Raw genomic sequence first — 17,047 nt, 5'->3', positions numbered from 1 at the left:
CGGCGTCAGAGTATGAATGTTGCAACATGCTGTGTTTCTCTGCCAAATTGTTTCGTATGTTGCAGCCCATGGTATCGAAATAGTACTGCCCGAATGTCCATTGGTCATGACACAGGCCAAAATAGACATTCCCCTCCACAATGGAAATTTCAACAGAGGACATAATTGCTGTAGCAGTGTTGTTGAAAAAACCATTTCAGATTGTCTTTAATGTCTAATGATATATGGTCATTCTATGATTTTGTATAATTTATTACATATTGTTGTGTTAATGCAGGTTTTCTGGTATCACAAAGCTGTCTCACTTTTAAAATTGGTTAGATTACCATGGTAACCTAAGCTAAAACCAAAACCTAACAGCCAATCAGATCACTGCTAGAACTAGGTACTGAGTTTATAATGAAGAGCCAACATGTACACAACTTTCATGCAAACTAAGATAGTGAATTATCTTTGTTTTCTATGATACATAAACTATATAACGGTGGTCACAACTGCTAATTAATTAATGAAGTGCAGTAAAAAAAGCACTATACCATTGTGGAACATGTCAGTAATTACTTCCAGTATGCTCATGGTATAACTGTGCTTTCAGGTGGCGTTATCCATGAGGACAGTGCCTACAGTATAGCAGTGGTGCCCACTTCTGCTGCCCGGTGCCCACGGTGCCGCCGCTACACTGCTGAGTCAGCAGACTGCCTGTGCCTGCGCTGCCAGACCATTGTTTCACAGACTTAGTGCCAGGCTAGACCTCCGCATGACGACCAGCAAACATCACCAAGACTTGGTTTTCTTGGGTGACATTGCTCTTGAGGAATGAAGATAAAACCAGGTTTAACTCTCCCTGTCACTGTCAGCCCCAAATCTGTTGTTGCTTCAGTTATTCTACTTTAGGCCCATGCCAGGGAAGCTGCAGCACGGCACTGATATCAGATCACCAAGCTAGCTGTATTATATGTGCTTCTGCCTTTATGCACTTGCACCAGCTGTGGCAGGAATGAGGTGGTTATACATTTGATGTCATTCTGCCAAGCAGTGTGATGCAGCATGGACAAGATTGTTTACCATATAAAATTGGGATTTGAAGATGTTGGATTGATTAGTCAGGAAGGGATGCAATTCAGATGACTTCTGTTTTTTTCTTTTATATGTAAATGGGAAGGAAACTGTCTACAATGAGTGTCACTATGTGGACACAGGAGACAATTTATAGTCCAGAAAATCTGATGGGCGTGAGAACGTTGATATGATAAATCCTGTTCCTTGTGAAAGTTTCCATAAAATTGAGGTTATATGAAGAAATGTTTCATCCTGAATGCTTTTTGATTGAATGTCAGCACAATAACAATTAGCTAAAACCAATACATGATCTCAATGTAAATAACATCTTAGCTTTTCAGAAACCTCTTTATTCTGCTTTGGATTAACCCAGTCAGAGCAGCTGGACATAGGAGTAGAGAATAGGAGGTGTATAGGCACAGCAAGTGCATACTGTCTTCATGTTAATAAAAAATAAGGTCCATAGGACTTTGATACATCTCCTGTCTGTGTGAGGGGAGGAGGAAGGAAAAAGGTCAACCACAACTCTGAAATGCCACAGATTTTAAAGTCAAACCCATAGAAAGTAAAGGTTAGGTGACAAAGTAAAGACATGCTCCTTTCCTTAATAACCAAAATGACCCTCTTAACAATACTTTCAATATCAAGTACTCAATATAATTTATGTTACATGCACAAAAATTTGATGGGTTAAAAAAAAGTTAAAAGCCTATCAGATCCACTCAGCCTTCCAAAGCTGTATACTGACATGAGCTGAATGACAAAACACAAAAACTCCATGACAGTGATAAGAGAGGATGTGAAGACTGCCTATCGTCTTCTCTCATGTTGTACATGAGTACGCTTCTGGCACACCACGGTCCATGTTCTGAAGCAGTACAGACTGCTCAGTCCTGGTGCTCTTTCTATAGGGACCACTGTACAAGGACCTGTCCCCATCAGCCTCCAGCACACCTTCGCTTTTCCTCCTTTTTCCATCTGTCTACCATGGTCCTCATCGCCTTTTGTGATGTCTCCACCTCCACCCTCCTTCCTCTCAAGCTTAGTCCTCAGTGGTGAGGGCCTCCACGGCCTCCAGAAGGTGGAGGGCCAAGACGTACTGGGCGTGGTTCTCTGGCAGGATTTCAATCAGACGGCCGACTAGTCGGCTGGTCTGGGACAGGGGGACCAGGGGGCACCGCAGCTCACTGGGGTCCTGCAGCACAGACACCAAATCATAATCCCTGCATTGTTAAATGCATAAAGTTTTATAGTTTTGAATTAGGTGATATTAATACATATTTGCTAAAACCTGTGGAATAAAGCTTTTTATTAGTGACCCAATACTAGAAAAGTGGCCATAACTCTTCTCTCTCCTTTTTCTCACTTTTTTGCACTGTATTAGACGTCTGTGCTTTTCAGGAAACAAGATGACACCTGGGATCCAAGTTGAAACTTCTCTAGCCTGACTGGAACACTGTGTTTATGTTTGGGTAGTCTTTTTTATTTTATTTTATTTTTTTATCCTCAAGACTCTACATGTCTACTTTATTATTTAAAAAGTTACATGTGAAAAATCCTATAGCATGACAACAAAAACCTTTTCACTCTGCCATCCCAACAGGCTACGTACAGTCTGGCTACAGAAATGTTTTACAGTAAGGTTTTCTGGTAATAGCTACCCACATAAATGCTGTAAGTTGAACATAAAGAAAACTCCTGCTTGGTCAAAAGGATGTAGAGTAAAGAGCAGCCTCTCTCTGAGGATCTGCAGCTGAAAGGTCTTCAGTGTGTTAATTGTCAGAGATCAGTGCAGTGCTGGATGTCTCACCATAGCCTTGAGCCAAGTGCAGAGGGTCGGGGGCAGGCGGGCCAGCAGCTCCATAGCAGCCTGCGTCTGGCTCTGGCTGTGGAGCAGTGAGTAGCACAGTCTTTGTCCAGTCAGCACCAACAGCTGAGAGCCCAGTACGTCCTTATCTTCCACTTCTAACATCACCTGGCGGACAGCATGCAAAATCAGCTAAGTATTTGAGTAGCAACAAGTAATAGTTGTGTCCACTACTGCACATCATGTCCCCCTGGAGGGACAATAAAGATCTAATCTGGACTAGACTGAACTGAGACAAAAACACAGCACTGTACTGTATAACTTAATGAGCAAGGTAATAAAATTTGTGTCATTCTAACTTTCTAGCTTCTCTCTGCAACAAAGATTTCCCTAACCTCTTCTGCCCGAAGGTCCAGGCCCTGGTTGTAGAGCTCACAGACAAGGTGTCTTCGCAAGATGTCAGGGTTGACCTGCAGCAGGGAACCCAGCTCTAGACACAGAGAAGGCCACCAGCCAGCCTTGGGGCCACTTGAGGGTAGTGGGGAGGACCCAGTGCCAGAATCTGAGCTGGAAGGATCATCTAAAGCCTGCACCCAATTGGTAAGCACCTGCAGGAGAAACTGACACCAAGTGGAGATGTGGGTACCAGTGATAAGACAACAGGCATGGAGAATCATTTTATTCTCATCCTCTGCATTTCTGTCCAACACTCACTTCTTGTCGTAGTGAGACCAAGCCTGGGTCCATGTCTCCACTGGGCATCAGCTGGATTGTTGTCAGATCTCTAAAGAAAGCATTCTTACCCTGGAATCAGACACAAACATATAAATCTAATAATATTTTGCACTACAGGTCTAAAACATTTTAAGTACTGATGCCAAGTGGTTGTAGACATTACAAAATGAAAGTATACAGTGTACCCCCATGAAGCTGTGGTTCAGAGTTCGCAGCCTCAGTCGTTCGCAGATGTTTCCTTAGAATCTAATAATTGTTCGTGGAAACTGCAAATATCCTCCGCAATTTTTATGGCTTTTTATGTGGGAATATATCATTTTTCATGTGTTTTAATGCCAAATTATTAAGAACAATATAATTTACTAATTTAGGTCACTAATTTATATACTAATAATAATACATAATACATAAGCTGAGTTTGAACTGAAATGAAAGTGTTTTGGGAGCTTATTTAAGGTGTAAACAATAAAAATAGACATTTATAGGCATTTTTTTGACCACATCCAAAATTTGTGGTTTTTCACAATGTGTGGGTGCTCTATGGAACATAACCCTGGCAAATTTCGGGTGTATGCTGTATTTCTATAAAAGGTAAAAAGAAGCAATATGTCTATAATATGAAATCAACTCTTAAGGCTGTCTAAAAAGGGGAGCAGTTTTTATCAAGTGTCCCTGTGTGCGTGTAAAAAAACAAAACAACAACAAAAAAAAAAAGCTATGACTTTATTCAAACACTGGAAAACCTGGCTGGCCTACGACATAAGTACTTGTGTCCGTCTCCTCACCTTGCTGTCAAACAGGCTGAGTGGTTTCATCTTCAGACTGAAAGTCATAGCAGCATGCAGAAGGGAGGCTAACAGGCAGTGGTGTTGGACCAGGGGGTAGTGCACACCTCTCTGCTCCAGAGCCAGTTCAGCTATGGAGGCAGGGCCGTCTGCTCCACTCCACACCTCCTCCACAGACAACTCAGGAGCAGAAACCTCCTCCACTGCTGAGTCCGCCTGCAGGCCAAAGAACAGAAGAGACGGTGAGGGTGCAATACACAGTAATCTCAACTCTCAGTTTAGTTTGCAGTTAATACAGCCAAGTGCACAATACAGCTAACGTGCAACTATTAAAGTGAAAAAATGTGTTTTAATTGTTGCTTCACTTAGATAATAGAACCTGACTGTGCAGAAGGACAGCATGTGTGACACATTTGATTTCACTTAACAGCTGCTGAATGTTTAAACTCAGTTCAACATGTGGACATATGACTTTGTAACATTACAACTAGCTTGGAAGCCAGCCATGCCAGTGTGTAGCTTGTCTTTGTCACAGGTGTGACTGGGAAACCTGAAACCTCCAGGTCGCATACCCTCTGCGCTCCTCTATTGTGCTCAGTAGTTACACCTTTCAAATGAAATATATTTATAAATTCTGGATTTTTCCCAGATCTTGGATACAAGGAGCTGAAATGAGCTTCCTTCTCTTCCTCATACATGAACTTTAGTGTTGTGAGAAAACCAGATCAGACAAATTATTATATTTTATACGTCACGTGTGGAGGGGCTCGCCCTGTAAGCTACAGTAGTTACTGTAGCAACGGAACCGAATGCATATTCAGTTTGGGTGTGGTTTAGTAGTGGTAGTCAGTAGTAAATCACTAGTCATAGCAGTAACAGTACTATGATGTTAATTAATAGTACATTAGTAGTAATGCCAGTACTTTAAAAGTAGTAGTGCTCTGTATAACAAATTAACAGATTGACTGCATTAAAAATATGAAAATGACAATTACTGTTATATATGCAGACCTGCTTTCACTGTGACCTGATAAATCAAACACAACTCCTATTGCATCAATAAGAAGATTCCAATTCATGTTGAAAAGGAAAAACAGAAGCACAAAGAAAAGATTGATTTAGCCATGCATCACTGACCATGCTCTGTGCTGGATTTATGTGGGGCACTGGTAATTGGCCATGCTTTTCCCTTTCCAGTCTCTTTACTTACATAGTAATTTATAAAAGACAAAGGGCATTGATTCTTAACCAATACTCCAGTCACCTCCATGAGGATCTGCAGCAGCTGGACACAGCAGCCTAGGAAAGACGTCATGGCTTTGTCTCCCATCCCGACATCCTGCACACCAACGCACATCATTAATGTACATACATGCAGCTTTATACAATTACTGCCGCACTATACATGAGACATCTCAAAGAATCATATAATCTAGCAAACATCAAAACCGACATCATATATCTTAATCTAGGATGTTTTAAAATCAATCTACTCAAACACACTTACCCTTCGACATAAGCGATCTTTGGGTGCTTTCCCTACCTGGAAAAACAAGTTTAAACAGTTTGTATACAGATGCACAAAGACATACTGCATGCTGTATGAACAAGATTTACCTTCTCTATGAGGAAGGTTGCTGCTGAGAAACGTTTCACAACGAACGTACTCCACATCATAGTAGAAATACCTGTGAAGAATGTTCAGTTAAGTCAAATGACACACTAATGACTGCCACTTTAAGAAAGTGCTGATTTACAAAGTGGAAATATTAACCTGACTTCTGGTAATATATATAATATAATGATAATACTCTATCTCTGAGGACATATTAAAGATGGTATGCATACACAAAGACATTACACCAATTCATCCACAGGTGGACAAATGAGACTTATATACATACATGCATTTGCTAGTATGTAAAGAAAGCCACAGGACCACAAACCTAGTTGGATGTGGGGACTGGAAACCAACTTCAAATGTTCTACAGCCCAGCACAAGTATCGACCCTCCTAGGAAGACAAACAGATGCACATTTATTGAAGAAAGTAGTGATAATATACACTGAATGAGTAGAAATAGGAATCCAACTGTAAAAATAAATAAATATGCATTTAATGCCTGGTGTCATTCTTTTGATTTATATCATTAAAAACCCAATCTTCATATATTTTGTATATTATGTCTATGTTTGTGAGTGCATGCACCTCAGGGTCTTTGTTCCACTGCACCACATATTCCCAGCAGCAGTGGGCAAAGAGCAGGTCAGGAGAGAGGGAGTGTGGGAATCGCTGGCACACTGCCACCAACAGCTCTGCAAAGCACAGTGGACAGTGTCTAAAGAGGTTACATGGAATAGTGTGTACTGATGCAGCCATTACTTTGTTCATGCCATTCTGGGTTCTTCTACAAATTAACAGTCAGTCACAAACAAAGCTCTTTAATGTGAGAGCCCATTGGTCATTTCATATTCAAAACAGTGAATGTGAAGAACCAGCATTTTGATCAGTTTGGTTCCAGGCTTCCTTGCTGCTGCTGGACTTTTCCTGACCTGCTGTTCTTTCTGTGTCCTCTTGGCTTTTCTCTCTCTCCTCCTTTCGTCCTTCTCCTGCCTGTTGTTCTACTTTGTCATCCATATTTTTGCCTTCTTTCTTTTGAACAATTTCCTTCAGTCGCTCAGGGGACAAGTTGTGCCTGAAAACCCACTTGGAGACATTGTCAGCAATGCCACCTTTATAGAAAGCCATGGGGAAAAAAAATAAATAAATCAATGAATGAAGGAAGCTGTCTTAAGTAGTCACAACCAGAATACAGATAGTCAATCAAAAAAGAAAAGAGAAAAGAAGAAATACTGTAAGAAAAAAAGCAACTGACTTTCAGCATATTTACAAAGAAAATATAAAACAAAATAAAGTAAGATAGGGATGCACAGAAGCTAATAAGAAAGTACGACCCTATGAAATATTCCTGATAAGATTCTTATTGACACCTGTGCCTCCCTCCAACAGTGTTTTGATGGAGCACTGTGCTGCAGTGCCTCCTGCTGCTCCCTGAGAGGGAGGCACCAATAGTAGAGTTTGGAGCACCAGCACATCCTCCAGCTGGCGAACACACACCACCCACTGCTCCAGCTCCAAAGACACCGCCTCCCACTCTGACTGCAACTGGCACACACAAACATAAAACCGACTGAGCCTGTGAGTGCGGTGTTTTTCACTCACATGTATGTGCGTGCATGTCTGAGACTTCAGTACCTTGCTGTCAGCCCGGCTGGTGATGCTAGCCTTAGCAGCACGGTAAGCAACAAGGGCAGCGAGCAAAGCAGCAGCAACGTTGTGGGACTGGATACACGTAGTGCGAACCTGCTGCCACCAAGGGGAGATGGACTGGGGGTCCCATGACACCTCAACTGCACCTGGAGAGGAAAATCATAATCAAGCTGAATCATAACCAAAACCAGCTGAGAGTGGCTGTGTCCTTCACACAGATACACAAGTAAAAAAAGCTAGCACACACTGGACAAGAATACACACCTTTCATGTTGCTGAGGGCAATGAGTAGTGCGTGAAGGTTTCGAACTGTTTCATTGGGTTTCTGTAGCACCTCCTTCTCTCTTTGCAACCACATGCTCAGCAACAAAGACTGAAAATTATGTACATAACAAGAAAGAGAAGTTTTATTGGAGCAACTGCTGCTATAAAACATAAGCAAAAAAGTTCATATCACCATTACATTTCCCTACATAGTCAAACTCATGTCTATTCTCCTTTAGATATCTGCACCTATTAAGCCTGACCAGTTTTAACGTCTGTTAGTATAAAACTCATACTTTCAACCCATTCCATCCCATCAGTCTTTTCCTCATCATCAGTTTTATCTTACCAGTAACTGCTGTGGGCTGATGCCAGCTTGTTGTAGTCTGTCACAGACTTTATGCAGTGGACATTTTCCACACAAACAATCCCAGAACAGAAAGTTCCCTGCAAAGGACACACAAGAGCAAAGTCCTCCCTTGGTATAGTGAGCTCACTCTGTGTCTGAGGTCACTGAAGGTTTAATTGTGTGTATCAACTGTCATATTATGGCTGGTGTAAATGCTCCCTGTGATATTTTGTTACACCTGTGTTGATACCACACAGCATATTTGTCTGGGACTGAATACATGATGTCTGCACCAGAAATTTTGGGCCGTAGTGACTTAGCCCAGGTGTTTAATCACAATAATAAACTTCTAATCAGTGCACCTGACAGTTATGTGCTGTAGTTTGTGCATCCTCACGTCAACACTAGATAGAAGTCAAAGCACAGATTGTGAGCACTTATGTAGCCATACCTAGATGATTCCAATCAGTGTCAGACCCACGGACTACCTTCAACTCTCCACCCTCTGTGCACTCCATCTGGGACAGAAAGGCTTGGGCAGGCAAGGGTGAGTCAGGTGAGTCTTGGGCAAAGGAAACACTGGGTCTGGAGGTGAGCTCAGCATAGCGTTTCAAGGTGGGGCCAACACTGGACAATTCATCCTCTATGCCTTCTAGGGAGTCCTGCTAGATATCGAGGAAATAATAAATTTAATAAAGATAATAAAGATCTATGTAGCAAATTTACCACAAACCCTAAGTTAGCTTATGTTACATTCTTAAGACAGATGGAAAATGTTCATGTGCATGCTAACATTTTCCAAGTCAGCCTCTATTTCTGCAGCAGAGTGTAGCTGTTGTATGTCGGAGTAGAGCTGAAGCATTTTCAGCTGTGAAGAGCAGAGCTGGAGTAATGCTGTATCCACTTCCTCAGGGTCTGTGATGTAAAAATAAAATGGAGAGAATAATTGTTGACAAGTTGCTTTACCACAGGTATAAAGCAAGAACTCTCTCTAAAACCACATGACATTTGATTTACCTAGCTCATCTCAAATCAGTCTCAGTCAGCTGAACTGACACATTACCTTGTTGCTTCAGAGTGTCGAATACAGTGTGTGTGATGTTAGTAAGACAGGAGACCGGAACATTCTTATGTGACAGCAAAGACTCCAGAGCCTAAAAGAAAATACAAACACAGCAGTCAGTATTTTGCCTGCAGAACACACTGCACTCATCTATTAGTATGTAAGATTTCTACATTGGTCGTACCTGCTTCTTAATTGCAGGATGCTTGATATCCAGTAGCACATTTTTGCCTTCACGCTCCAGAAAGTCTATAACAAACAAAATTTCAAAGCTCTTTGATCTAATGCATTAATATCTGCATTTTCAGCTCGTGCTCTTGTATCTCTTACCAGGTTCCACCTCTCTGCTCCTTAGTATAGTAGTCAGCCTCTTTAACAGGTGCATGTCTTTGGCTCGCTCACTCTTCTTGTCACTGAAATGAAAATGTCACAGAGATGGATAAATTGCTGGTAGCCCCTCAATAACAAAGATGCCTTTAACAGTATGTGGACCATGTATGGACAAGGCACTGCAGCCAAATATTTTCAAATTTGTAAGAATATGTTTTATTTGAAGTTGTGGCTGAAAATAGGGCTGCGCAATTAATCAAATTTTGATTTCGGGTCTCAACGATCACCAAAACTATGTAATCGAGAAAAAACGATTATTCTGTTTTTAAAATTATTTTGGCCTGTGTTCTTAATGATGCACATGCACACTTTCGCCCCCCACAGAAGCCCGAACTCTCACAGCCTGTACTGTCAGTGAAACAAGTTGTGAATGTGGTATCTGGTGGCATTTAAAAGCATCAGCGTGAGTGAAGATGACAGAAAGAGAGCAGCCACAGAAGTCTTTGGTCAACAAAAGAGGTAGAAGCAAGTCTGTTGTTTGGGAACAGTTTGGATTCAAAGAAGCAGACATGGATCAAAAATATATTATGCGCAAGATTTGCTACGCGGTGGTGTCGGCACCGCTTGGTAACACCATAAATCTGTTAAACCATCTAAAATTTAAACACAGACCGACATATGACCAACTAATGAAAAAGTAACAGAAACGAACAACCTCCACATCATCCTTCGCTACACAGTCATCAATTAAAGATACATTCTTCAGTGCAATGCTGAGTATAAATAGCATATATAAATAGCAATGCTACTTATACATTTGAATATATTTAATATTATTTATTTTAAGGAGAATTTATTGTTTTGTTTAATAAATGCAACAATGACCAAAATAATCATGATTATGATTTTTTCCATAATTCAGCAGCCCTAGCTGAAAACCTTTGTGAAATTACATGGCAGCAGCTATGTTGCCATAAATCTCAAATTATTGACATTCTTTAGCATGATTTTAATAAAGCCCAGTAGCTGAGTGAGTAAATAATGCAAAAACAAGAAAGAGATGTCTACAATTGAGGCATACAAAACAAATATTATTTAATCTGCTCTTCCTACACAAAGGAAACTACTAAGTTAATAGTTCCTGAATATTTGAACTGGACCAGGTTAGTTGTTTGTGTCCCTGTTTCCATGCATTACGCTAAGCTATGCTAACCAGCTGCTGGCTGTAGCTTTACATATACTGTAAACACTCATCTCACTCTTGGCAAGAAAGCAAATAAGACTATTACTGAGAAAGCCTTATTTAAATGCCTGCATGACAAACAGCTTCTCTACATGTTTTTTAAAGTTAATATGTGTGTAAGTATGTGTGTGTTTCTCTGTGCACCAACCTTAGAGCTAGGTGGAAGGGGATGTTCACTGTCCTAAGAGCTCCGTTGGTGGGATCCAGCAGACAAACCTGCTGAGTGTGGAGCTGCCAGCCCTGACTGGTAACACTGTTGACCCCCATCAGACGGTAGCCAGCATATAGCAACCTGGAAGTACGCATGTGCAAACACACACAAAATATTTAATGGATATTTTATATCCTACAGTGTCTGAATGTACAGTACGCTTCTGTGCCAAATGTAGATGCACAGGTAATGTTTTGTCTGTAATGCTTCCGAAACTAACAAATAGCCTGCAGTATACCTGCAGTGTTTGCCCACAGTGAAAGCCCCAACTCGAGGGCCCTGCTGCATCGCCCACACCTCCAGAATCCCCCTGCGTGGGGCGTAGATGATCAGGAACAGCGCATGCCGCCTGGGCAGGGAAGCAGAAGGGGAGAACTCTCGATCCCCTTGCTCCTCTGAAACCTGCAGCCAACCCAGCTGTGCGTCTCTGTATCCTGCAGTTAAGTTGATTAAAAGTTATCTTTAAATGACACAATGACCCACTTAACATTTTTTGGGAAAATGCATGGCATCCTTTAAGGACATATGCTATGAATGTTTGGTAGACAACATTTAAAATTCAATGTTTTATGCTCTCAAATTGCATTTGTAACATGAAGTTAGAGATAAGAGAACTATACAACAGAGATACACCACCTAAGGTCTACCTTCTTACCTTAGGTTTTCCTCCATATTATTCATCTCTTAGTCCCTGCTCTTTTCTATCCTCATTCTCACCTTTCCACATACGGACAGCGATGCCCCTGGCCAGGTCCAGTAGTGTAACTCGACCAAAGTCATCTGTCACTCCAGCCAGTGTGTTGCATGGGGACAGAGAGATGGACTCGCCATGGCGACGAGAATCTGGAAGACCAAATCTGGACAAGAGGTCAGGTTTTAAGTGAAGGGAAGGACATATAGCCTCACTTTGCCAGGAGGGGCCTGCTTTGTGTTGAGATATCATGGTACCTGATTCCTAAGGGTGTTGCAGGCTCCACCTTGGGCTTCTGTTTCTGAACTGCCTCCTCTTCATTTTTGTTCTTGCTCCAGCCTAGCCACCCACTGACAGGAATGCAGGGAGAATGACAAGGCCAACAGGAGAAAAAGATGATGAGTCATGGTAAAAAAAAAAAAAGAACTGAGGAAGATGAGAGCATAGGAAAAATAACTAAATTAAGATGAAGGTGAGAGATAAGATAAACTAGAAAGAGTGAATGAAGACACACGCATGGATGAAAGCAAACTACCTGCTGATATTGATTAAGTCTAGCGTTAACATGGGGCAGCCTATAATTTAGAGAATTGATTAGGCTTTTTGTGCAATTACAATTGTAGAAGACTGTCAAGAGTGCAGCATTTAGTTAACGTATATGCATGGTTGTACACACAGAAACACCAAATGACCCTCTCAGCCTTTATGCTACACAAACTGACGTGATTGTTAGTGTTGATCCACTGGTCTTATTGCCCATTCATTTAACTTTGTTTTTTTAAAAACATGGATCCTTAGTTTTGCATCACCACACCTGGCTGCACTGAAGAGGGCCGAAGTGAGTTTACTGGCCACAGCCAGAGCCACATGAGAAAGGAGAGGCTGGGAGCTCCCCTATGAACAGACAGAGACACAAGCACCCACCACATTTATTCACCAAAGTCTTGAAAAAAATCCTTCTCTCTTATAGGTCATTAGTAAGTAATGCACACTAACCTCTATAGCATAGTAAAAGCCTGTGTAAGGCCCTCCTCCCACAGTGACATACTGGTTCATGGCGGGTGGACTACCTTTGACTGAAGCATTAAACCCCCCAAGGATAGAGGCGTTCTTCATCTGATCAAAGACACACAGTGTCATAATGCCTAACAGGGAAAAATGAATAAAAAGGGAGACAGAAAGGATGAATAACACAGGATGAGTAAAGATTAAAAAAAAAAAAAAGAAAGAAAATTATATAACAGAATTAGTACAAAACAACAAAGTACAACCCTGCAAAGACAAATTTTCAATCATTTTGGAATTTTTTTTCATTAATTTAAAAATTCTAGATACAGAATCTTCCTGGCACATGACACAGGTACACTGAATTATTTATCTTAATTTAATGGATATAATAAAAGATAAATTTCAAATTCTGAATTCAGAATCACGTTAAGTCCCTGCAACATGAGCACCAGTCAAATCATCACAAAGCAATCAACCACTAACATGAAAAAAAAGGTTATTTCAGTGACAGTCTCTTACCCACACTACTGTGGTCTACAATGGTGTCCATGTCCTGCAGACCCCACTTCTTATAGGCAAGGGGAGGAGGCTGTATCATATCGCTACCTGCTGCAGCAGCTAGACGGACATGGACGTAAAGAGCAGATAATGATATACACTTCATTAAGATCTTACGATACTACTGTTCTTTTTTTTTTACAAGCGATTTCACTATCTAGCAGCTGGTAGGTATGACTGAATTTAAAACTATAGCACTAGCAGTAACAAAGACCAACTCAGCACAAATCCCCACAAAGTGCACTACTAAATGCTTCAAGAAATCCTGCTGAAGCTACTAACTCTCTAAAGGTTGTATAAGGGTCTATGTTTACATACACAGTAAGATCATGCCTCCATGGTACCTGAGCATCTTGTGGCAAACACTATCCACCCAGTCAGCAGGTACAGAACACATTTTTTGTCAACACAGTAACATATCAAACTAGATCTTATAGTGTACACACATGAATGCACCCTGGCACGTGCACAAACGCATTACCTCTTGCGACCTGGTTCCTGCAGGCACGTAGAGATTGGAAGAGGCTGAAGCCATCGATGGTGACGAGAGCAGCAGGGTAGAGGATACTCAACTCCTCATGCTGTGGTTGGACAAAATGAATAAAAACATATTTGCTAAAGAACATGGAGGGATAAGAGCTATAAAAATAATTTAAAAAAAAATATGTGAACCTTAAGTGTAGAACGTTTCATTACACAGGCATAAAAAATATTTTGACATGTAGCACTTATTACTGGTCTTGAAAAGGGTTGATATGTGATTCCATTCATGTCTGTGCTTATAATTAAATAAATTATAAAGCTTCCGGCAGCAGCTTTGCACTGTAGATTAGCTTGGCTCTGTCCAAAGGTAACAAAATTGATAGCTACCAGTGCCTCTAAAAACCAGTAATGAACATACTCAAGAGTCTGTCTTTTTGCCCAAAAGTGCTGTTTCTGCAGGACAGTTTTTTCTTTTAAATTTTAGTTTTCAAACCATTTTTATTCTGGTTCAAGGCATGTAAAAGTGTGTTGTAGCTGCTAGTTGTAACTTCAGTTATTGTACAGGTATGAAAATAGGTTAGGGTCCAAATTGCTGAACTAGTTCTTTAAATCTGAAAACAATTTTCATGTTCCGACTGCAGTGTCTGGGGTATTCATTACCTGCTCGGTTACTCCAGGATGACGAGGGATCTCATATGTGCGGCACTTGAGTCTCAATACGGAGTCCTCATGTAGCAGCTGAGCCAGGAGCAGAACCCCATTCTGATGACACACAATCAGTTATAGACTTGATACTTTCAGGCATGACTATTTATAGACCGTACTTAATGTTTTTCCTGCATTATTTTTCTGCTGACTGTCTAAAAAAAGTAATTCACTACAGAGGCTACAATGGTAGTAGATAAAAAAAAAAAAGAAGGAAGAATAAGGTTGTGCTACAGATTAATGAGGTACCTCTGTGTAGAAGCGGACATAGCCAGAGGTGAAACCCACTACAACACATGTCCAGTCAGGGCGCCCTGTGGAGCTCCTGCACATACACACAGACACACAGTTTAACACAGCAAGTCATGACCCCATTATAAAAACTTCTACTTCCAGGAATCTCCTCTGTCACCCACGTAAGTATTTGCCTTACCTTTTTTGACTTGCAAGGGGGATACAGATGGAGCTGCTCACACACTCTCTAGAAAGACAAGATATAGTCTCACTTCCCTGTTTCACATTAATGTGGCTCTCATGCATTTTCTCATTTGTTGTTTCAGTGTGACCCTTCTATTCTCTGTAGTTTTCCTTGTCACCCTTAAGTTCATTTTCATTGCTGTCTGTCTGCCTTTTGTCATCCACTACTGTATCATCTTCCCATATCAGCTGTCCCTAGATACACTGCTTACCTATCATTAACTCTGTAGCGTTCACAGCATTTTCATTCCTTCTCATATTAAGAGTTTTCTCTCACCCTTCTTCAGTGTTGAGGGTTCCTGTCCAAGACACAGCCAGAGTCATCTCCTCTCTGCCACTTTCATCTGTACGCCACTTAGCTGTAAGAATTAATAAAAAAATGACAGCAACCTATAACTCCCCAATGTGCTTACAGATAAGATAAAGGGTCAGTGTGTTTTAATATCTTGCCTGAGAGAAAAACTGCCTTGTGTTCATGGGCCACCACTAATAGGTCAGCGCAAGGTGAGAGAGATACCACACAGTCCTGCAGCCAGGGTTCACTCTGCCCTGCGGTCTCTTCCTCCACCTGCAGTGCAAAGAGGAAAGTCAGAGGGCTGGAAGGGATCTTTCCATTAACCTGGGACAACCCCATCCCCAAAATACCTCATATTAGTAAAGTTTTTGTGGCTTCTGTTTTTGTCAATGTATTAAGAGAAACTTCCTCCTAATTTCATCCCAAATGTGAAATATTCAAGTCCACTGTACTTCAGCTAACCATACCTCTTAACCCTGATTTAGGAAAAAAAAAAAAAAAAATAGTCCTCTGGTACAGTCACCAACAACACCTTTACAAAACAATTGAACAACTAGTTAATAACTAGTTCTGGTGCTTTAAACAATTGATATTATTAAATTTAATACAAAAAAATATGTAAAATTGACAGACTGTTGCAGCAGCAGTGCCTTCCTCCTCCTCTTTGTTGTTGCCACTATCCCATGCTGACTCCCAGTCAGAGGTATCCCAAGACAGCTCATTATCTGCTGAGGAAAAAGTGAACAGAGTTGAGTGCAAATAGGATTTAGTGTGTTTGTGTGTGGATTAATGCCACTTAGATGACAAATGAAAAGAAATTAAGTATAGGGGAGTGGGCCGCCAGTGCAACAGGTTGTTCTTGGGGCATCCTGCAGTAATGTGCTCAGGTGCCTCATATGGGATGACTCATAGCAAAAAAAAAAAAGGCAGGCAGGTCTCCTTCTTCCCTTTCTGGGCCCTGCTGCTAGTGCAGCTAAAGCGTCACCATGCAAAGCCTCCTTATATTATGACTGCAGTCGTTCACGAAACGCATTTTATTAACGTCGCTGAGATGCGCATTCATTTCTTTTTCACTGCATTCAAACGGCAACATGTTGGACTTAGCTCGTGCCCATTTACCTACCTATATACCTATAACCAGTGTCCAGACTTTGAAGCACAGTTACCTACAAAACGAACTTTCTTTCCAACCGTGCAACCTAAAGACACATCGCTACACTGTCATTCAGCTGTAAGCAAAAGCTGCTTTACTAGCTGCTTTGTCTAACTTTGTGTATTTATGATGTAGCATGCTAACACATAGGGTTAATCATCCAGCTTTGGTACCTGTCTGACTCTTCTCCTCCAGTGGTTCGGGTGTCTGGTTATGAAACAAGTAGTCCCGGACCGTTTTGAGCTCTTGGAGCCGACAAAACTCCAACAAGCTGCAAGACATCTCTCCCCCGTCCCGTCAGGACCCGAACAGACAGGAAACCAGCCAGTTAGCCTGCTTGCTAACAACCAGCTGTGGCAGATCAACGTAACCAAGCAGTTTGCAAATCCTGTTAGCGTGTTACCTTTGTGACAGCCTATTCGCAGAAAATATCTCTTCTTGGCTTAAACGCTGCGCCATAGAATAAAACAAAACTGATCTGCTTCACTTGTTTTCCTCGGTTTTAACACTTCCCACCCTAGTCCTGGTTTGCTGATGACACATCAATAACATAACCACAGC

General features: G+C 41.3%; 2 protein-coding genes across 8 annotated transcripts in view; one reads left to right on the top strand and one right to left on the bottom strand.

The window, feature by feature from the left end:
• The window catches only part of iars2 (isoleucyl-tRNA synthetase 2, mitochondrial), a 12,643-nt gene extending 11,116 nt beyond the window's left edge, over nt 1-1,527 (top strand). For both annotated transcript variants that reach the window (XM_026332338.2, XM_026332421.1), the window contains exon 23: nt 596-1,527. In XM_026332338.2, coding sequence (XP_026188123.1) covers nt 596-738 — 143 coding nt within the window. In that variant the 3' untranslated portion in view covers nt 739-1,527. The remainder of the gene's footprint in view (nt 1-595) is intronic.
• rab3gap2 (RAB3 GTPase activating protein subunit 2 (non-catalytic)) lies at nt 1,389-17,047 on the bottom strand. 6 transcript variants are annotated; one of them, XM_026331766.1, is made up of 35 exons: nt 16,660-17,047; nt 15,967-16,061; nt 15,489-15,606; nt 15,316-15,397; nt 14,995-15,042; nt 14,811-14,886; nt 14,517-14,618; nt 13,855-13,954; nt 13,335-13,433; nt 12,804-12,952; nt 12,622-12,701; nt 12,065-12,157; nt 11,834-11,973; nt 11,355-11,550; nt 11,054-11,197; nt 9,663-9,745; nt 9,517-9,581; nt 9,333-9,423; nt 9,063-9,184; nt 8,721-8,934; nt 8,270-8,367; nt 7,921-8,029; nt 7,642-7,802; nt 7,377-7,551; nt 6,939-7,118; nt 6,595-6,701; nt 6,333-6,399; nt 6,004-6,074; nt 5,894-5,929; nt 5,597-5,725; nt 4,387-4,602; nt 3,581-3,670; nt 3,262-3,486; nt 2,870-3,034; nt 1,389-2,254 (listed from the first exon to the last, which is right to left on the bottom strand). In XM_026331766.1, exons 1-35 carry the CDS (start codon nt 16,766-16,768, stop codon nt 2,102-2,104), a joined length of 4,188 nt encoding a protein of 1,395 aa, XP_026187551.1. In that variant the 5' UTR covers nt 16,769-17,047; the 3' UTR covers nt 1,389-2,101. The 6 variants fall into 6 exon arrangements, with proteins under 6 accessions (XP_026187551.1, XP_026187908.1, XP_026187992.1 ...); XM_026332123.1 differs by having other exon boundaries at nt 8,721-8,931; nt 15,967-16,058; XM_026332207.1 differs by having other exon boundaries at nt 5,651-5,725; nt 8,721-8,931; nt 15,967-16,058.

The sequence above is a fragment of the Mastacembelus armatus genome, chromosome 22 (genome assembly GCF_900324485.2).
Source record: "Mastacembelus armatus chromosome 22, fMasArm1.2, whole genome shotgun sequence".
NCBI classification, from domain to species: Eukaryota; Metazoa; Chordata; class Actinopteri; order Synbranchiformes; family Mastacembelidae; genus Mastacembelus; species Mastacembelus armatus.
Note: the sequence above shows the minus strand (reverse complement) of the source record. Positions and strands in the feature narration are given on the sequence as shown.